This window comes from Hippoglossus stenolepis, chromosome 20 (assembly GCF_022539355.2).
Source record: "Hippoglossus stenolepis isolate QCI-W04-F060 chromosome 20, HSTE1.2, whole genome shotgun sequence".
NCBI lineage: Eukaryota > Metazoa > Chordata > Actinopteri > Pleuronectiformes > Pleuronectidae > Hippoglossus > Hippoglossus stenolepis.
This window is the reverse complement of record NC_061502.1, coordinates 18,956,479-18,978,630: the sequence shown is the minus strand read 5'-3', so window position 1 is coordinate 18,978,630 and position 22,152 is coordinate 18,956,479. Positions and strand designations below refer to the sequence as shown.

The following is a 22,152-nucleotide window of genomic DNA, read 5'->3' as shown; positions in this document are numbered from 1 at the left end:
TGAGTAAATGAAGAGAAGTACGGACGTGGAATCATAAGTTATATTTCCTCTGTTCTCCTGTGATTATTAACTCTTAACAAAGGTTTGATATCTCGAGATAGTTTGTTACTATAATGTGAAACAAGACAATTCATGTAAATGCAACAACACAATTTAACATCAGTGACAAAAGATCACACTTCCAGCCTGCACTGTTGAAAAATCTGTATTTATTAATGATTTACAAAAAGGCTAAACATGAAACCATTTCAATGATTCAGTTCATTTTGAAACCTGGAAAGGAGTCGTTGTCGTCGTCGGGGGGGAGAGGAGACACAGATGTGGTGTTTTTTTTTACAGGTCACTTATTTTCTGGTGTAGAATCTGAGGCTCCGGGAGAGAAGAATCTAATAAACCCACCGGCGGGTGGAGTCACTGGAGGAAACTGCAGAGGAGGTGTTTGGTTTGAGGAGCGTTTCTTTTCTACATCAGCACAGCAGCTGTGGTGGTGGTGAATATCATTATGGATATTTTTGTGTCTGTATATTTGTCACAATCACAACTTAAAAACACGAAACATCCTGCGACTGGTGTGAAAACAACTTTTCAGACGTACGAGTGTGATCCACTTCTCAGAAACATTTAATAGTTAAAACAAGTTATTTTGTGCAAGTGCCGTTTCCCCCCCCACAGAGTTTGAAATAAATATCTGTAAAGCAAAAGGAGCAAAAGAATTAAAGAGCGTTTGTTTGTTTCTCGTTTTTTTTTTTTTTATTATTATTATCGTGAAAACCAACATGAATCACATTGTGAGTGAAAGTGAGTTCCTGTTTCTGGCTTGAATTTATAATCAGTCCAATTAATTTCACACAACTCGGCAAGAAAAAAATGATTTAAAAACAAAATAAAAATTACAGTCACCTCAGGTTTTGGGGCGAAACATTTAAAAAAAAAATGGAGCTCCAGCAGCAGGGAGCCCGTCCAGCTGCGGACGGACTTCCTGTTGGACTTCCTGTCGCCAAAATGCTGTTGAATCACATTAGTTTAGCAGTTTTTTCGAAGCCTGGCAGGTTCCTACAGTAGTAAAAGAGTGAGACAGTCGTGGACCCAGATATTTACAGTAATGTTGTGCACTTTAAGATCCTTCTCTGGAGAATCCCTCAGAGTTTTATCTAAAACATCACAAAAAGAAAATCCCATGCTTTCTTGCTACGGAATGAAATAACAGTGTTTCCACTCACTGAGAATTTAATCTTTTAAAAAAAAACAAGAAAATAAAAAATAATAATAATAATGATGATGAAGAGGAGGAGGAGGAGCTCCGCTTCGGGCGAGAAGGAATTAAAAGTGTGAAAACAACGTGATGCAGAAAAAAAAAAAGAGCATAAAACAATACCATAAAATTGTTCATATTTCAGTTAGCTATTTAAAAAAAACAACAAAAAAAGTTAAAATGAGAATAAACATTTGTCCCTCGGCCCCAAAAACCACTTTACAAACAAAAATATATCCCCTTTGTCGTGTGGTTCTCAAATTCTCACTAGATATAATTAAAACTTTTTTACAGTGCTTCATCATTATACATCCTTGACAGACCGTAATGAGGGGAAGGGAATTTTAAACGTCTCTTCTATTGCAACGATAAAGCTACGTCGAGAAACCGTCCAGTTATCTGATGATTAAAATAAAAAAAAAGTAAAAACGGGGGAACAAACGGGAGGAGACGCTCGGAGCGCAGTGCTCGTTCTTTCTTTGTCGTCCCAGGAGCACCTTAACGTTACCGTGGTGACGCTGGTGTTAAGGTGGCGCTGGGAGGGTGAGGGGGTGGGGGGGGGGGGGTCTACTTGGTGTTGAGCTCGTTCTCCAGCTCCATGAGTTTGCGCGACGCCTTGACCTTGTTGGAAACTTCCTTCCCCTGAGAGAAGAGGCGCTGGCGCTCCTTGAAGGTCATACTCTCCGGATTGCTGCCGGGGTTCGCGTTCTCCTGCTCCTGACTGCAACACACACACACACACAGTGATACACACAGTTACACACACACACACACACACAGTGACACACACACACAGGTTCACCAGACAGTCTCAGACATGGATTTACAAAGAGTTTGTCTTTCACAAAAACAGGGAAATGTCCAGAACCTTTAGGTGAGCGAAGGAATACTAATACTAATAATACCAATAATGTATAAATCACGTGTTTTTGTTGACTCTTGTCACTAAAAGATCTGGAATCTCGTCGTCTGTTTCTTCTACGTGTACGGCTCCTCTTTCATCATTCTGAGATATTTGTATTCTTCCAGTAAAACGTCCGACTGTTAAAAACCTGTAGACAACGACGACTCACCTCTTTGTCCATTTGTCCTTGTAGACTTCTCCCGATCCTACAACTCCTGCTGAGTTTCCAGTGTACGAGTTAAATCCTGTTCCAGGTTCAGGAGCCACAGACACAGACAGACAGCAGAGAAACACGAGTCAGCATCGTTCACACACACGTTTCCTTAAAACACCGGAGAGAGAAGCTGCTGGGTGACGGACGACGAGCTACTTTTATTAAAACTGTTCAATCTAAAAGCTAAAAGATTTAATTAATAAATGGTTCGGTCACAAGTACCCAGCAGCTTCTCAGGTTCACTTTATTTCCCACAGACCAGCCTAAGCAGAAGGAGGGAAGGTAGGAAGGAAGGAAGTAAGGAAGGAAGGAAGGGGGCAAGTTCTGGACAAGCGTTAGGCAGAAACCATCAGATCTGATGAAACTCAAGCAGCGAGCCGATGAGAGAAAGAAGAAAGCGTTAAAAAGCTGCCGAGGAGCCATTCAGAGCAGCAGGTGGTCTGTGGAAGTGTCGGATCTGAGGCCGAGGTCAGACGCCTTCCCCGCTGAGGAGCTGTGCTCTTACTTTGGTAAAGTCGTTCATTCATTTGAACTAAAAGCCAAATGTACATGTTTTTACAACAGGGCTCATTTAACAGTGAAGAAGGTGACCTCGACCTTTGACCTCCAGAGTAGACGTTAATCACTTTGCTCATGCGTCACCGTGTCTCTTCCAAACTGGAGCAGAGACGGACAGATTCGTCCTCAGACTTTAAAACTGATTCACCGAAGAGTCTGCAGATGTTTATCACGACAGAAACGTTCCTCCTTCCTGGTTCGTGTTCATCATGAAGAGTTGAGCTTCAACACAGCTTCCACCAGAGAGAAGGAAGAGTTTCATGTTTTAAACTGAGAATAAAACCCTGCAGACTCTTTATGGTGCAGCGACGACAGGCTGAGAGGAAACAGAAACATCGCAGGTTCGAATCCGGCCAGATTCCAGGTGTTGGCCCAGAGACGACCGACGTTAAACACCCGGTCTGAGCAGCTTTGGTTTGTTTCAGCTGGTCCAGTTCAGACGGAGACTCAGCGACAGGGTGTGAACCCAGATGGATTCTTGCAGCTGGCAGCTCCTCTCTCTCTCTCTCTGGATCTCACAGAGTCGAGATCTGAAGTGGAGTTTGGGACGCGATCAAGTCGGATCAGCCTCAAACCACATGAGCACAAACTGGCAGAGAACAAAGTGACCGCGGAGAAACAAACGTTCGAGGCCGGCCACATTCCTCCGTGCAGCCGGCAGAGATGGAAAATTATACACTTCTGGCACTGCCATCGAAAAAATTCTTCAGATTCACAAAAAAAAAAGTCGTCCACTGGCTTTTCACGAATTCTCAAAAGGTTGCGACTGTTTTTCTTTGCCTCTGGTCGAGTTATCTTAGAGGCCAGTGGACGTTAAAACATTGTTTTTCTGTTTTTCTTACAAACGTCCATCTCTGAGGCAAACTGGGGTCATTACTGTTTTTCTTGTGGTTTTATCCCGATTATAAAAAACCCTCTGTTTCCAGAAGAAGCCACGTTTTGTTTTATTAAAGTCCGACTCGAGCGTCGTGGAGCTGCCAGCTGACCAACATCACATTCATTGAAAACATGTTTGATTCAGAAAACACGTCAGGGGGGAGCCTCAGGTGACCCGACTCTCGGTCACCTGAACCTGCCGCGCTGCCCTGTGGGAGTCGTGGGAAGGTTTTAGTCAAGCTGCAGCGTTAGACAGCAGAGACACGTGAAGGACCAGCTGACAGAGCCGAGAGAGACGAGACAACACAGCACAAACGATTAAAGAAAAGAAAATGATCTCAGGAAGAAAATTAACGGACGAACCAACAGAGACAGAAGTAAAAAGAAATAAAAAAAAGAGCCGGGTGCAGCCGGTGGAAGCTTCGCACAGTCAGTGAAAAGCAATAGACAACAAGCCGGTTACTGGGGGGGGGGAGCTGCTGGCAGCCAGAGTGCAGTGTTCATGATGTGTGTGTGTGTGGTGAAACATGCAGATTGTTCTCCGGGGGTGGGGGGCTGGGTAGGGAACCTAGTGGGCTGTTAGTGGGATGTGTTTTATTTTTTATGTTTCTATGAATTTGAGTGAAAATGCAACACAGAAGGTCTCACGAGGTCCTGGGGTTTTTTTAAAAAAAAAAGTTAGATAAGCATCAGAGGTGGTGAGAGTTTTATTTTGAAAGTGCAGGCAGCTGGTTTCCTGGACCTCAGGAAGTGACGACGTTCAGAATGTGCTGCATTAAAAGCTTCGGTTTGTCTGTGGAGGATCAAACTGCGTCTCGTGTTCACAGATCAACACTAATCGGTTATTTCACTTTTCTGTACCAGCTTTTATTAAGTTTCTACACCAATTACAAAAAAAACTCTATCGCTTTAATAACGAGGCTAACTTTTAAAATATTAGATGATTATTAGAAACGTCCTGATGAGAATTCAGCTGAGAAAAGTCTGAAATTTTGACTTAAATTAAGAACTGGATGTAATTGAAAAAAATCACATGAACAATATTATGAATTTGATCCTAAATCTGACGCCTGCGTTGTTTTAAAATTATTCATATTCTGTTGAACAGACATTTCAGCTTTGAGGTTTAATTTAATGTGAGAGAATCTAGATATAATACAAAGAGCTTGTTGCAATGATTGAAACTTTTATGACATTCTGAAGAAAAGATTCATATCTTCAAATTACATTGAAATAAGAAAAACTGTAGAAAAAACTACTTTTAACCTCACGAATAATGTTTATTTCTTGACTTTTGAAACCTCGACTATCAGACAGAATTACTGCCACTAGGCGGCGCTGTGGTTTGACTTGATCTCTAGAGTCTTTTAATCGACCACAGACAAAGACGAAGCCGTTCACTCGACACGTCGCTGCCGTGTGCGTCGTTAATGTTGGTGAGATGAGCTGATTGGATGGATGTGAAAAAGCCAAATGGTTGTGTCTCCTTCCCTTTAAAGCCAACACCGCTAAGCAGAGCCACGGGGCAGGAAGGGGGCCGGCAGGCGGACCGGCGGCTGGCCACGCCCCCCGTCCCAAGCAGCAACCAACCAGACACAAAGGAGGCGGCGAGCGACAACACCAACAGTACTATGATTGGCTCTGATGGGTCTCAATCTGCAGCAAAAATCGGTGGCGTGATTATCGATTGCTTTTTCTGTTCGCTAGTGCTGATCGAAGGGGGTGTGGTGGTGGGGGGGTGATTGAAGGAAGGAAATAATTTACTGGGGACGGGGGGGAGGAGTTCGAACTACACATGAAATATACAAAACAAATTCTGATTCACTCGAGGAGAGGGAGGGGAAATTTCCACATATATAAAAACAAACAGGAAATGACTGATTGACGGGAGAAATTTGGAGAAAAAAAAAAAAATCATAAATTTGGACGAACATTTAAAAAGGTTGGAAAAAAGGTAGACGGTGGAAATGAAGAGATAGAACACCTCTCTACTGAAAACACAAACTAGCACTACACCATGAAGGAGTAAATGAAGAGGTGAGTGAATGAGAGGGAGGTGTGGGAGCTGTAGAGGGCGCTGTGGCGAGCCTGACTCCTCCCTCCTCTCTCTGCGTCTACCTTTAAAGCCTCCCGGGGGCACGGAGCTGGGTTTGGCAGGAAGGGGGGGGCCTGTACTGTTGGAGTTGTTGACTGGCGGCTGGAACGAGCTAGACAGGAAGATGCCGTCAGAAAGAGGGCGGGGCTTGCGCGCAGTGGGCGGCGGCTGGGGCCTGCTGTGGTTGGGTGAGGCGGAGGCCGGGAGGTCGCCGTACGACTTCCGGGTCGCCGACAGCTTCACCTGACCCAAGTGCCCGCCGCCGCCGCCGCCACGCCCTGCTCGGGGGGCTTCCTTGCCTTCTTCATCTTCCTCCTCGTCGCCTTCGTAGGAGACAAACGTGGCGGTGTAGAGCGTGTCGGGGGAGGCGACCTGGGTTTTGAGGTAGGAGGTGTTTCTCTGTGGGGGCGGGGGTTGTTAGTAGGGTTGTTGGGGGCGGGTTGCTGGTAGTCCCGGGGCAGCGGGGGTCGATACAGACCGGCCGGGTCGTCGGGCTCCAGCAGCTTTCTCTCGGCCTCGTCGTGCTGCCGGCGCCGCTCGGCCTCCAGGCGAGTGTAGTACTCCGTCTCCTGTCTCCTCTAGGGGAGGGACAACCTGTTAGTACGCTCCGCTCTCATTGGCTCGCACCTCAGCAGTGGACACTCACTGACTAATCAGCTAACTGGGGCAACTACAGCACGACCACACGTCATCGCCTCCGTCCGCTCACACACCGAACCTGAGCTCGATCACACCTGATCTGACTGACACGTCCACCGTGTCGACCAATCACAGCTGACCTACACGAGTCATCGAGCAGGGGCATCATTTACTAATTAGATTAAAACTATGAATTCTAGTATGAATCAATTGTAATAGTTTTTGTGTAATACCATATTAATGCTATTTATTTCTTTATCATGGTATATTCAGGTTAATACTTTATATATTATTTATCTTATGTGTTCTTTTCATTTAATTAATGTTTTTTTTTGACTGCACCAAAGAGGAGCAGCGTGTTAATCTGTTCTTTAATTTAAATCATTATTATGAATGTGTTCGACCAACTGTGCAACAAAAACAGCTTAATTTTACATTTACAAGGAAACAAAGTCACTTTTAAAGTTTATCGTGATTTGTTGGATTTATTTCTCTGGCTTGTGAGAGGAGGCAGCTCTGGAAACCAAAACCACATCTGCTTGAGCCACATGTGGTTTAAAAACCACTGGACTCAGCCGAATGTTTTTCTTCTTTTAAGGAATCAATTAAATACGGATAAAAAAAAATCAATTCATGAGTAAAGATTATAAAAAACCTAAACGATGCCCCTGAGCCCGACAGACGGACGAGTTCTCCAACACTAATCTACAAACACCAGGATCAACACTGGAAATAAGAATTTATCTTTCTAATCATCACAAAGTTAGAAACATATTGTAAAATATGAAACTACCGACCTGAGAAAACCTAACAACCTCTGTACGAAGAACCTGATCTAACTGATCCTCCTCAAGTCCTCAGACCACCGTGTCTACAACCATCTCCCCCCCCCTCCTCCGCTCGGTGAAACCATGTGCATGTCTCCATGTGTGTGTGGTTTTCTGTGAATCCTCGGTGTACACTACATGGTTTGTGGGTGTCTGACTGGAGCTGCCCACCCTGAGCTCTGGTATCTCCCACTGAGATGTTACACATGAATCTACGCTGCAGGAATGTGTCTGGATCTCTGGGTTTGGAGCTGGACCAGCGGCTCCGGGTCACGCGAGCTCGACCTCGATGCGTCTGATGTGAGATTAATCCTCACGGTGTCGAACGTCCTCACCCTGATCGCCTCTAAAAAGGACACCGCCACAGAAATCTCTCTGGAGCTGTGGTGGTGGAAGCAGCCCAGTAGGAATCTGAAGAAACTGGGAGGGATTAGTGGGTGCGTGGGTTTGAATGAGTGGGTCTCTGATCATGTACAGTATGGATGGCTGGAGTATGAGGCAGGTGGGTGGGTTTAGATTTCTCTGTGTGTGTGTGTGTGTGGATATAAAGGATATTGGGAACAGTGGTGGTGGGGGGGGGAGGGGGGTTGGCAGCATTCCCTAAACATATCTGATGCGATGCTGGATGGAGATGGCGACAAAATAATAAAATAAAAGTAAAATATAAGTAAATAAAAACCCTCACAAAATCATAACTGGTCCCCAAAACATTTAAAATAACAACTGAAGATAACTTCCTGACAAACACACCGACAACGACCAACAACACAATGGGAGTCCCATGCTTCAGGAGGTGGGAGCACGAAACATGACACGGCAACACGTCACATAGGGTGGGGTGGGGGTGACGACATGCAACTGGACATATTCACAATAAACAACAGCATCAGAATATATAATAATATATATAAATCAACATTCATTACAGCATTAAAAACATTTATCTGTCTCAAAAGAAAGTTATGTTACAACAAATAAATAATTAAACTGAACATTTACTTTCTGAGACACTTTCCATGATGATATTTTATACTTTTTATATTTTAAAGTATATTTTAAACTAGATGAGTCTCTTGCGGTGACAAGAGGAACAACAGGGATTACGTTTCAGTGAGATTAGATTTTTAAAACAACCAGTGGACTGATGAGGTTCGAGCGCTTCACAGGACAAACGCACAACACAGTTAAATCATCATGGTAAAACAACAGGATAATAATAAAACAGGGAGTATGTTTAACACACAGATGGATGAGTGGACACCAGATCAGACCACTGGTTGATTAAAGATCTGTTGTATGAGATATAGTTTAAGAACATGATGTCTCCACTGAATAAAACATTATATTTACCAAATAACCGCGACAAAGGAAAACATACAAACATCTTCTTTGACTGTTAAATCCGTCTGTGAACTTCCCAAAGCCACGGTGTAGTTTTTATAAATGTAATTTGATAAATGTTTTTATTATCAGGTAATAACTAATTAATGGTTTAACTATATCATAACAGATTTATATCATATTAATCAGACTATTTAAACTGACGTCTTTCTAAAACTCACTGCTGTTTTTCAACTTCACACAATTATCCTAACTAACTAGTAACGAACAAAGATGATTAACTTCCACTCAGTACGAGAAGTAAAAACCTTTTTCAGGCTGATGTAAACTCTCCTGTCTGACATTCAACACGACATCAATAAGACACCGTCGCTCTTTTCCCATCGAGTCTAAATTCGTGGAATCGACCGTTTGACGTAGAGAAACCGACCTTTTCCTCGGCCTCTCGTTTGGCTCGCTCCTCCTCCCTCCACATCCTCTCCTCCTCCTGCTTCACTCGCTCGTCCGCCTCCCGCTTACGGATCTCCTCCAGCTGCTGCTTACGCCGCCGCTCCTCGTCCTGCAACTGATGACGCGCACGCACACAGACACACACACACACACAGAAGAACGGGCCAAACGGGGAAGGACACACATGCAAACAAGAAAACAATTAGTACAACATGAATCGTGTGTCATTCATACACAAACCCTGAACACACATCCACGTGTGTTTAACTGCTCCGACGCTGTTGTACACTGACATGTGTTTAATGGGAAGTGGTTTGATTCGTTTCACAGGACCGCTCCAGAGGGGAGGAGCAGTGTGCACTGCAAACACGTAGCACAGACACACACACAGACACGCACAGACACACACACACACACACACTCGCGCACACTGCAAATCATGCAAAAACAACATGCAACAACCTGAAGACGGCAGAGTGCAAGAACAACAACAACCTTAATTTCAGCTGCTTCAGACGCTCTTGATTCTATTAAAATTTAACATGTACTAAAATTTTATAGGAGCTCAGCCTGTATTTCTTTAATGTAGAGGCTCAGCTGGTCACACACAGATGGATGAATGATGGATGGATGATGGATGGATGAGTGGACCACAGGACTCATGCACAGACTTCGACCTGCCCCCCCCCATGTGATGAATCCAGCCATGCAGGAGCCACCTCAGTATGCACTCAAAACATCGCTGCTAACACCTCCGCTCTGCTAATCTAAGCGTGGGTATGTTCTTACGATCTGGAGAAGCACCAGTGTTTTAACGCTGGTCAGCAGCAGCTTCCCTCATCAACACCCCCCCGCCCCCCCCAGCAGTTGTTTTGAGTGGACAAAGAGATGGACGGCTTCCCCCAGCCAAACAACAACAAGCATCCCAGGACGGCGTCTCCATGAACGACTGCTCCGGAGCTAATCATGGCTCAGTCCAGCCTCCAACACCGACCCCCCCACCCTCATGAAACAACGACAATACTCCAGATGGGTGGGGGGGGGGGACAGAGAGGAAACACGGGCAGGTGCGCAGCCCAGACAGAAAACAGGAAGTGATGTAAGGGCAAGGGGAGGATACTCGTCATTAACAGGAAGAACATACCAAGTCTAGAACAGAGATAGCTGGGACAGCAGTCTGCTGCTGAAGAAGAAGAAGAAGAGATATAAGAGTGAGAGAGGGAAGGAGATAAGGAGGGAGGAAGGAGGAAGGAGGATACCCAAATACTGAAAGGGAAAGTGTGGAGGATAAAAATAATCTGGCAAAACAAAGGAGGGAAGAGGAAGGAGAAACTGAGGAGTAAGAGAGAATTAGAAAAGGGAGAAGGAGGATAAACAGTAAAGTAAACATTGTTTTTCTACACTGAGCTGATTTTAAAATCCACCACCGCTCCACATGTCTCACTATCCTCACTTCTCATTTAAAATCTAAACATTACGTTGATTCCTGAGAGTTGATGCAGCAAATCCTGATTAAAACTACACAGTTAACATTCAGCTGTTTTATCAGTTATTTAAGAATAATGGCCAAATAAAACGAGAGGACCCATTGAACAATTTTGTTTGACTCCAATATTAACTAGTTTTAAGATTTAAATATATTTATTTATTTAGGAAAGTATATGCCATAAATGTGAGCAAAATCTAAACTTAAATAACTATTTAATTAACTTAAGCCGATGCTGCTCCGCTGTGATTGGCCTGTTGACTGTAAACAAGGCTGAGTTTGATAGAACAGAAGATTAAATGGAGGTCGAAGATTAATTTTACACAAAAACAACCGGGTATCACCGATAAAAACAAAAAACAGAAGTATTTAAAAGTTTGTCGACCACAGAATTTGCGTGAAGCAAGTCGGACATTTTACATTTTAGTGCCAGAACAGAACTTAGACGTTTACTAACGATGCTCTGGTGATAACTACAGAATCTAGAAAGTGTAATAAGATATAAATCAAGGAGAGATGAAATATAGCAGCAGCTCCATCTAATCGTCGCCCAGAGTCAGTAAATAAAACCCGTCATCGACCTCCAGTCGGGATGCTGAGAACCTCGTTGAAATAGGAGCAGAGACGTCGAGGTCATGGCTCATTCTTGCTTTGCAACACTTATCCTGCATTTGCATCATAAAGGGAAATAAGAAACAAAACTATAATAGTCACCAGATTAAACAAAAGTTCAGCTCAGAAGGAAACAACCGTTTCCTGAATGCTTGATTTAGCGCCTGATATTTCAATGTTTAAAACAATAATTCAACCATATGATGCAAATGCAGCATTAACAGCATCCTCGCTTGCCTGCCAGAACCCCCCCCCCCCCCCTCCAGCCAATCAGGTTTAAGCAGCTCAGCATGGCAAAGCGATGACAGAAGCATGTTGCAGATGCACATTGCAGATCATTCATAGTGGGAGCGCTGCCACAGAGGAATCCACTTCCACGTCCAGCTTTTGAAAGACAGCCTCTGTCTGTCTGTCCCACCCCCCCCCCGATCAGCCCGACTTCCTGTCGCTCGCCCTTCCTCGTGTTCTGGACGAGAGACTTGACTTCTGCCAAAAATCCTCCTCTTTTCTCCAGTCTCTCCCTTCCCCTTCCTCCACCTGCACCACCCGTCTCACCCTGGCTCTCTTCTCGGCCTCCAGCCTCTGCATGATCATCATGGTGTCCACGTCCTCGTCGTCCTCCTCCTCCTCGTCCTCGTCGCTCTGCTTGGACTCCTGCAGTCGTTTCTGGAACTGCCACTCCAGCATCAGCTTCCTGAGGCGGTCGCTCTCCTCCGCCGTTCGCTCCGGCTTCGCCTGGAAAATAAAAACATTTTCAGTATTGAAATGAGATTGTGACAAACAAAAACATAGTTTGAGCCAGACGGTAAAATATCGGACATATTTTGGCATAAAATCAAAACGTCAAACGATTTTCATCCGTGCTCACCTGCAGGTCCTGGATCTCCTTGTCCAGCAGGTCCACTATGTGAAGCTGCTGCTGTTTCTCCGCCTTCTCGCGGGCGTCTCTCTTCCAGGGGTCTGGGGACAGACTGTCGCTGGTGGACAGCTCCTCCTTACTGATGGTGATGTACTGCAGGTCTCGCCGCTCGATGGTCCGTGGCTGCTGCTGCGGTAGAAGCTCCCTGATCACTGTGTCCATTCCTACAGTTACACGACAAGTTTGTTATTAACTTAGATAAGATGATTGTGTATTTGTGTGTTCGAGGAAGGATCTGAATGAAGCGTGTTACCGGTGGGGTGGGAGGCACTGGCAGGTGGAGGAACAGCCGACCGTGGCAGAGTGGCCAGCTTCTCCGGTCTGGCGGGAGGAGGTGGAGGTTGTGGCTGGGGGGGCAGGTAGGGTTGAGGTGGGGCCACCGATGCCATAGAGGGCTGGTGGTGAGGAGGGGGCATGGATCCTCCGTTGTTGTGAGGCTGGACGGGCATGATGGGGTTGGCCCGGATCTGACCCAGCTTCCTCTCCTGCTCCCTCCTCTTCCTCTCCCTGGGAAATAAACATCATCATCGTTAGCATCATCTCTACAACAGTATGTGTTCGGTGAATGTTTGTGTTAACGGTGTCATTTTGTACTGTGGTACCTCTCCTCCTCCAGCCGAGCTTTTTCCTTCTCATACCACCGCTGCTGCTCTTCACGTTTCTTGCGGTCGGCCGCCTGTTGAGCTGCCGCGGGTGTGATGGCAGCGGGCGGCGGTGGGAGCGGCAGTTCGGGCTGGGGGTCGTATGGGTCGTACACTTCGGGGTAAGGGGCTGGCGGCGGAGGTGGGGGAGGGGGCAGGTCGGAGCGCGAGGGCGTCTGAGCCGGATGCGGCGGCGCTGAGTGTGGGGCGTTGGGTGTCTTCCATCGGCCCGGCCCGGTCTTCTGGTTCGGGTTCTTGTTGGAAGAGGAGGAGGAGGCTGAGAAGTTGAGGTGCTCCTGGCTGGACGTGGAAGACTCCAACGAGGAGGACACCTGAGGCTGAGGGGCCCAGTGGTCAGGACCCATCATACCTGAGGACACAAAGGAACAACGTCAGCGGTCACATGCAGATACGAGGACACTACAAGGTTCATTCTTTAAACAAGCTCCTATATTATTGTCCATTCAGGCCCTTTTATGATTTCTTACTCTGTGATTCAGTAATGAAACGTTCCCTCTGCAAACATTATTATGAAAAGTCAAACATGTCCTCTAATTGGGAATTATCCCGTTTTCAACTAGTGCAAAAATAAAAAACACCAACAATATCAAATGTTATTACATTTAGGGAAACATTTGGATGTTGTCGAGCACTAAGCTCTCACATAATCTGCCTGTTCATCCTCTTATCTCTGTCTGTCGTCCCTTCTCTAAACTCTGGCGTTTCATCCTCTGTAACCTCCATCTTTCGGTGGTTCTCACCTCCTGGTGGACCTCGCTGGTAGTCAACGTCTCTGTGCTGGTAGTCCAGATCCCGGAGCTGGTATTCCTGCTGGTAGTGTGGCTGCATGCGCTCGTCTGGCCTCAGACCTCCTGGGGGAGGGTACAGCTCCTCCTGAGAGTGGTTGACCCGCTGAGAAGAGACGGAGAGAAAGATTAATGGAAGGAGAGAGGAGGGAAAATGAGATAAACAGGGGGAGGAGAGGTAGACCCGATGGGAGTTGAGCTTTTTAAACTTTCTCTTATTTCTCCAAGATGGTTTTTTGTTTTAGTTTAGTTCAGAAAAGCTTGAGGCTCAGAAAATCTGCAGAATTATACAATAAACAAAGCAACCAAGTAAAAAAAAAAACCAGATGCTTATGCTTTAGGCTTTTCTAGACTCTCTAAATAAAAATGTTTATGATGCAGCTGTGATCTGATCATATCTAAGTAGTGGTTTCAACTAGATGCTGCTCTACCTGCATGCTGTTGTGGATGTTCTCCACCACAGGGAGGCGTTCTCTGTCCTCCATGCCCTGCCAGTGCTGTGGCGGCCCCTGCCCGGGACCCACGACCCGATCCTGGCTCTTGGAGGCCGGGATTGTGAAGTACTCCCTGGGGTAGGTCTGGGTGGGGATGGGGTAGGCCTCTGGATGGGGAGGGGAGGGGTCATCCTGGAGAATAAAACATACAACAAATTATTTCTCATGTCTGGTCTAGATACTGTGGGTCCTCGAGTGTCCGTGTCACTCTACAGTCACATAGTGCGATGGAACATTCCTCATTAAGACGCCACCGGCTTCAGTCGAGCGGTTACTTACGTCGGCACACAGGTTGCCGGTGGAGACGGAGGTGATCTTCGTGCCGGGTCCTCCGGGGTACACGGCCTTTCCTGCAGGACTCTGGCTCTGATCTGAAGAAGCAGGAGGACGGAGGGAGAACTTTTACATTTCATCAAAAATGGTGCCGACAGTGGTTCTGATTCAAACCACATTTCAGTGAAAGGCTTAAAAAAAAAAAGACTATGGCACTCACTGTGTTTCCATGTCAGGGCGGAGTTGGTAAAGAATAACACTAGTGCACTTTTAGTTTGTCTTCCTGTTTCCATTACTACACATGTCAATGACTTGTTTACCACTTTTTATAAATCTCATCATGGCTAAAAACAAGCTCATTTACCAACACAGAATTAAACTGGTAAAATGAACTGATAACTGCGTTTAAAGCCAGAGACAAAAGGTATTTCAAGTTGTTGCAGTTCTCAAGTGTATGAAACTGGGATCGGTGTCTTACTGGCTACGTTGGGGCTGGAGCGGTGGTCGGCGCGGTTCTTCAGAAGCCGGTCCTCGCTGCTCATCTTCTTTGGTTCGGGGTAACAGTCCCAGCCGGCCTGCGGAGACTCCGGAGAGCCGTTCTGCACCGAGCTGTTGTACAACTCGAAGCCTTCGCTCTTTGGTCGCAATTTCCCGTTCTTCTCACGGCCTCGGTCCGACGCTGAGAGAGAGAGAAGAGAGCAAGGCAGTGTTTTTAAACATCTCAGATGAATCTTGAAGTACAGGAAAATTACTTTAAATATTACTTTTGCAGTGATTAAAATCCCCCAGAGCCACAGCACTGATTTCTTTCCCCTGTGAGTGACTTGTGTTTGCTCTTATCGCGACGCCCTCAGTCTGTGGGAATCTACGCTCATGTTTGCTCGTCCAGTTTCTGGATGCGAGGTTCACTGAAGAATGACCAGCGTCCTTCACGCTGCCCGGTGGTTAAACCTCACTGTCTGCACCGCCTGGAAAATACTGCGGTGGAGGGAGCTTTGGGAGAAACACCCGTTTAGCGTCATCCTGGACCACAGACGGGGCCCGGCAGGAAGACTTCCTTAATGAAGCTAGGGTCACATTCCAGCGGACAAAGACCAGCGCGCAGTAAAACTCCGTGCCAAGTTCACATGTGCAGCTTTTCATGCACAGACTCGCACTCAGACACAAGCTGCTGCAGCCACAAACACTCATTATATCCTTCAGTCTGCTGCACAGAGAAGACAAGGACACAGTGTCTGGATACGTCTGCCTCTCTTCCATCATCTGCAACACTAAATCACTGCCATTAACTAATAGAGGAACTAACAATAGTCCATTCATCGCAAACCTCGGAAAATCCCGTCTAACAACAGAAATCTGCAGGTTTAAGAAGCAACATTTATGACCTTTTAAAACGTTTTAATGTTCTGGTTCTTGTTTAAGGACATTCAGTGAAGTTTATTCATTAATTAATCTAATTAAAGAGAAAAGAAGCAGATTAATATCCCCAAAAAGTAAGAAATACCCATCACACTTCACATGTTTCAATGTTTTGGTAAATCTGAGTCAAGTAAAATAAGAATAAGAACAAGAAAAGCAAATTCTGAAAATCCTGAATCCAGAGAATGAGTGAGATAAAAAACAGAATAGAGAATAAGAACAGAACTATAGAGACTGTACAACAACAGAAATATTATATATACGATTCCTGACTTTGACTTTTAAAAGAAACTGTGAAACATTCGTACACTTCCTCGTGTTCAAACTAAACTTTTAGTGTGTGTGTGTTTGCTCACCTCTCTGCATCAAGGGGCTCGGCTGGTTGAGGAGAGTAGCCAGCCCGTGGTAAATGGCGCCCTGCTTGGCGACCTCCAGAGTCACCACTGAGCCCGTTCTCGTCATCAGCTCGGCCGCTCTGAACACACACACAGAAAAGAGAGAGAGAGGGGGGGGTCTCAGCTGGGGAGACGCTTGCTACCTCATGAGAAGTTGCACATTTCTGAAACACACACATTCTTTGAAAATTGTTTCAGCTTTGATACTGATGCCAAACAAATTAATAACTTTCATTATCTATTAATCTGCTAATTGGTCTTGAGTATCGCTGGACAACATTGGAACATGTTCACATTGTCTCAGACCAAAACTTATTTATTAACAATGATATAAAACACAAAAATGATCATATTTGAGAAGCTGGAACCAGAAAGTCTTTGGTATTTTTGCTCAAAACAATAATCACTCATCAGAGCAGCAGCCGATTATTATTCTATTTGTTTCAGCTGCACTGCAGATATTTCATGTTTGGGTTAAAGTGTACAACCAATAAAATAAGTACTTCGAATCATTATGTTGATTAAAAACCACGAGTAATGATTCTTTTTGTATTATAAAAGAGAGGAGGCAGGGATTATATGTTATTTGAGTACAATCCCACACACACACAGTTATTCCCCGTGCGTCTGTGCACTCGGCTTTAAACAAATCCTTAAAATAGTTGAGGGGCAGATCACATGAGGTAATGAGCCATGTGTGTTTGATTGGATGGAACTCGGGGAATGTGACGTTCGCCGGAGCACAGGCTCAACATCCACATATGGAAACATCACAGGATCTGTGTTTTAATTTGAAACACACACACACACCACAGACCTGGAGGCTGTGAATCATAATTACAATCTGAACCCGCTCAGTGGAACCTGTAGGAGTCGGACAGGAGACGACCACAGGATGATACGACCGCTGGACGGGTCTGGCGCTGACGTTTAAAGTTATCAGACGCTGCTGATACTAAACACCATCCTCATCCCACCTGCTTTCTACGCACCAAAGACCATTAAACACGTCAAGTCTGTACATGCTGAGCGAGGGGAATAACTGGATTCATGTGTGTGGGGCGTTAGCTACTGAGCTGTTTCCAAAACAAACACACCCATTTTCTACTCGTGCTGTGTGTTCTGAACACTTCTATTTTCTTTTCACTCGGACAAATGGGACACAACAACCTCAAGATGCCTCATCCCTGATGTTTGTGGTTCTCCGATGTCACGACAGCGTCAAACTTCACTTTTCAAAAATGTTTTCGATCCTCAGAATAGAATTAAACCTGAGATTCATCATCGCACGACCATAAATACGTCAATCCGTCGATGTGCGGCGGCTGGTTGGGAATATAAAAAGAGAGAAAAACACATCATGTGCCACCCACATTTCCTCCCTGGTGTTTCTGGGCTGGATCACCGGATTCTTCGATGGTTTAATTATAATGTTTAAGTGTCAGCTTGGAATTTCCTCCCATTTACAGTTTCAAAAAGGGAAATTAAAGCACGAGAGGACTTTTAGTACGTTTAACACATGGTTTTCTTGGCTCTTTTGACAAATTTGCGGCCGCCGACAATTTGGGGTTTTTACCTCTCTTGTGACAGGCCGACCAAACTGCGCCCGTCCACACTCAACAACTGGTCACCTGCCGCCAGACGACCGTCCTGCGTGAGCACAAAAACCACAGAGTGAGTCACTGCGTTGCTTCTTCCTCACATTTCTCTGTCATTGTTTTTAGTGTTTGTTTGTTACGAACCACGTCAGCTGCTCCTCCTTTGACCACGGACTTGATGTAGATGCCCAACTTCTCCTGACCAGCACCCTGTAAACAGAGAGAGAGAGAGAGAGAGAGAGAGAGAGAGAGAGAGACTGGGTTAATATCAACTTAATACCAGGTCTGAACAGGGTCATGATGGGTCCTGATCCCAGAAGTCTCTGAGGTGCAGGTGAGCTTTGACTCTTCAGGACACAAATTACAGTGCAACATGCACCATAACCACCTAATCTGACCTGTTTGGTCTAATCCTGGCAACACTGTAGGTTCTGCAGTGGTCCAGATAGAGAAGCACCGCTAACATCCAGCCGTGCTGACTGATGATGACCTGGACCAGGAGGGAGTCCTGCCCCACCAGGAATTTAAAAAGCTCACTTTTGTACACACAGCTAATCCAGAGCGTTGATACTGAACAGAGCAGAGACAGATTGCAAAACGGTGGTTATCTAAACACCTGGTCTCTTATCGGCGGTAACAAGTTCACCATCGTGTCGAACGGAAATATTAGTAGAGCAACAGGAGCAGTTTAACACATTCACAAGTGTTTTTTCTTTTTAGATTATCTAGTGTCAACGTTTGATGCTCAAACAATCAAATCTCCCACTGGAAAAACACTAGATTCTTATTATGTTCCCTAAAGCAAATCCTCTCTTTACAGAGCAACACAGACAACGTCAATATGCACAGACAAGCCAGAGCGTCTGTGTGTGTGTGTGTGTGTGTGTGTCTGTGGTGTCTCTGAAGTGGGGAGGCGGTTTAAGTGCTGGCACGTTATCAGACGAATCACACGCTTTCTTTACCATCTTGACATGTTTATCCTCAGAGTTTGTGCAACAGCAGAACCAGAAACCAGAGGAACATTTTCTGAGAAATCTTTCTTTGCAGAGGCACAAAACATGAAACTAGATAACTTTCTGACACTGAGACATTATTGGATTTGCTTTAAGTGAAGATAAACTGAGAAATTATGTTGTATTTGCTTTTCGTTTTTTCTAAAGCAGGTTTGAGGAAAAGCTATTTCAGACAGACAACTGAAAACACAACCTACACATTAAGAATCACAGCAGGTCTGTAAAGTGGTAATTGCTGCCATTCCTCAGACCTGGCAAAGAGCCATTCAAAGAGTTTACACTCAGGCTAATGGCTCCTACTGTTTGCAGGTCACATTTAATAATAGTGGGGATTTTTATTTAAAAACTACTTCATTACTCTGGCCCACAATGGGCATCATATTCATAATCATAATATATATACACACATTATCATAATCAGCAGATCGGATTCTTCCTGCAGCAGGAACCAACTTTTCAATGAGCTGGAAAATATAAATACTGGGTTCAAACATCAAGCTTGTTTTTTAATAACAATGAGCTTTGTGCTGCTTCCACATCCAAATGAAACAAATACTTTCCTGAGCTTCCACATATTCCGGGTGAAAGTTACTGACGGAGTTCAGACTTTCACTTCACATCATTTCTTTCAATTCTTGCATTTTTCTGTGTTATTGGCTCCAGAACTAATGAAATGTGGGGTTTGGGTCATTAACTCTGTGAATAGAGACTTTTTCTGTTTGCTGCTCCCTCCATTGTCCACAGATCTGTGTCCCGGTTGCTCCACAACAAAAAAGACAGCAGAGACTTCAGTCCTTCAAACTATTTGACCCTCGATGTTTCAGCTCCGTCTCTGAATGTGTGCGTTAGTGTTTTTGTGTGTGTGCGTGTGTGTGTATATGTAATAATGAGGCTGGATTCATGCAGGCACGGATTTCCTGTGAGTGACATTAAAATGAGAGAAGAACAGTGAATCACTCCGACTGTTTTATGTCTGTTGAACATTACAGAAGACATTGAAGAGCCTTTTTCCAAATGGAGCCACAGCTTCGTGAGGACGGACGAGACTAAACAGGCTCCGGAGACACTTGTGGGACTTTTCCTGTCCGTCAGCGTAACACAATTAAAGTTCAAATGTGAATATGAGCAAGATCTTATCAAAGCTCGACAGTGGAAGTCAGCGCAGCACATATCAGCTGCATCACGGAGGAAGAAGTTTAGGTTGAGAAGACGATGGATGCAAATAAATACGTAACTTTATCCAGCAGACAGGGAGAAACAATAAGACGAATTGTGAGTCCAATATTTACTGGTTTTTATTACCCACAAACTCCTGAGGGAGCTCTTTTATCAGCCAAATGTTCCACCAGCTCCTCTGAGGACTATTTGAGCTCGTTTACTATGAAAACAGCCGCCTGCTGTGGCCAAAAACAATGTTGTCGATAATGTGAAATATTAAGTCTTTCTGCCACACGGACGCTGACGAGCGCAGAGTGGAGCTGTAAAGACGTGGGCCTGTTGAAGCGTGCGCTCACAGCAGGTCGGTGGCAAAGTGGAGCGATAAAACTTAGAGCTTAGAGATGTTGGAGCGTGGGGTCAAAGTGAAACCAGATGTGCCACTCGTCAGAAACGTCAAGTGATCAACACAAAAACACACAAAATCGCACTCAACTGCTTCAAGACGACAAAACATCCGCGACAAAAAAACACTCACTGCGAATATACAACCTTGTGTTTTATAGAAATAAGTTAAATCTGTAAGAGAAGCTGAAAACGCCTGAGGCAGGTTGAGGGTTTGATGTCCTGTGCGTTAATGGGCAGCTCTGGTTCTTTAAAGAGCCCTGACACAACAAATCAAACGCACCTGAAAGCTGCCAGGCCTGTGTTCGAGAGGAACGGCCTCGGGCTTCGTCAAACACGCCTCACTCTCCGGACTCGATGGAGACGCCACGACTTCTTAAAAAGAAATTCAGAGTCCCTCCATGACGCAGGTTACACTCAGTAACTTCTCTTCTTCACGCACATTCGTTTATCAGAGTGTGTTCCTGAGTTTTTATTGACTGCTCTTTTCGCTGGCGACAGTGTAATAGGTTTTTATTCGTCTTAAATGCTTTTAACTACTGTGTCGTAAACTTTGTCATGTCAGGAAAACACTTAAAAGAAACAGTGCACCAGACACGAGATCTGCACAACTGGGCCGAATTAAACATCAGTTCACTGCAATGTGATTAACTACACTGTTGTTCCGTCTGACGATTGTTTTCCAAAAATCAATCTTCTCGTCATTTGCTCTTTGAAATGTCAAAAAATATTAAAACTGTTTCCCTAAGCACAAGATGACGTCTTTAAAAAGGTCTTGTTTTGTCCAATTAGCCCAATGAAAATAGCAGCGTGGAAAGTTTTAATTAAAAAAAGTCCTTGAGGAAATAAAAGACCCTGCAAATAAACAAATCTAAAACTTGTACTAATGTAAATTACAAACACATCCTTCAGTGTTTTCCTCCGAACATCAGAGTCACAGTGACGTGACATTTTTCTCTCTGCGTCTGACTCACGATGAGAAACTAACGTCGACAGCGGAGCCACAGAGTCGGGGAGACGCCGCCGTCACCAGCCTGTGATGTGCGGCGGACACAACTACCGTTAATGCCGACTGGCAGCGCGCCGAGATTACAGCTTTCAACACGTCGACCTGCTTTCTGGAGCCTCTCTGAGGGATGAACCACTTCCCCACGAGAGGTTGTTGAAAAGCCAGAGGTGTTTAAAAGGCACCGTGCAGCCACAGAGGTGTTCTCTGTCATTTAGGTGGATTAGACATCTCTGGGCACGCACACAGTCACTTTGATGGACATCATCCGTAATCCTCCTTTTTTTTTTTAAATTATTGCTGCATCTGTTTGCACAGGATTATTTTTAACCCCTTTGTAATTCTTCACAGCACAACTGAAGTTTGCTCCCGACCTGAAGCTGAGGTTGTCTCATCAGATAAGAAACACCGAGCAGAAGTGGAAGCAGGGTTTTTAAAAATTGATGAAGGACTAAAAAGACGATGGTGCATGTGCCCTTAAAACATGTGGAGAGCAGAAATGGGCGAGTTCAGGGAAGATTGATGCAATAAGCTCAAGTGTTGAGAGAGAGACAGAAGAAATTCACACTAATAATCACAAGTTATTGATTTGCAGCCACACTGCAAGATGTTTCAGATTTATTTTGCTGCAGAATTGATGTAATTTGGAGGAAACAAAAAGCATAAAGAGAGATGGATACTAAGATTTGTGATTTATAACAAGCTTCAGGAAATAAACTGCGACTTGAATGTCACTCAGTAGAGCCGACGCCCAACAGTCAAGTTCACTAGATC

General features: G+C 44.9%; 1 protein-coding gene across 1 annotated transcript in view; it reads right to left on the bottom strand.

The window, feature by feature from the left end:
* Window positions 1-189: 189 nt before the first annotated feature.
* The window catches only part of afdna (afadin, adherens junction formation factor a), a 73,491-nt gene continuing 51,528 nt past the window's right edge, over window positions 190-22,152 (bottom strand). Inside the window, 17 exon segments of the mRNA XM_047337962.1 lie at window positions 190-1,973; window positions 2,326-2,401; window positions 5,923-6,315; window positions 6,318-6,477; window positions 9,137-9,271; window positions 10,301-10,336; window positions 11,810-11,989; window positions 12,123-12,337; window positions 12,427-12,680; window positions 12,776-13,184; window positions 13,576-13,726; window positions 14,052-14,246; window positions 14,394-14,485; window positions 14,866-15,066; window positions 16,163-16,281; window positions 17,778-17,851; window positions 17,944-18,009. Coding sequence (XP_047193918.1) covers window positions 1,820-1,973; window positions 2,326-2,401; window positions 5,923-6,315; window positions 6,318-6,477; window positions 9,137-9,271; window positions 10,301-10,336; window positions 11,810-11,989; window positions 12,123-12,337; window positions 12,427-12,680; window positions 12,776-13,184; window positions 13,576-13,726; window positions 14,052-14,246; window positions 14,394-14,485; window positions 14,866-15,066; window positions 16,163-16,281; window positions 17,778-17,851; window positions 17,944-18,009 — 2,910 coding nt within the window. The 3' untranslated portion in view covers window positions 190-1,819.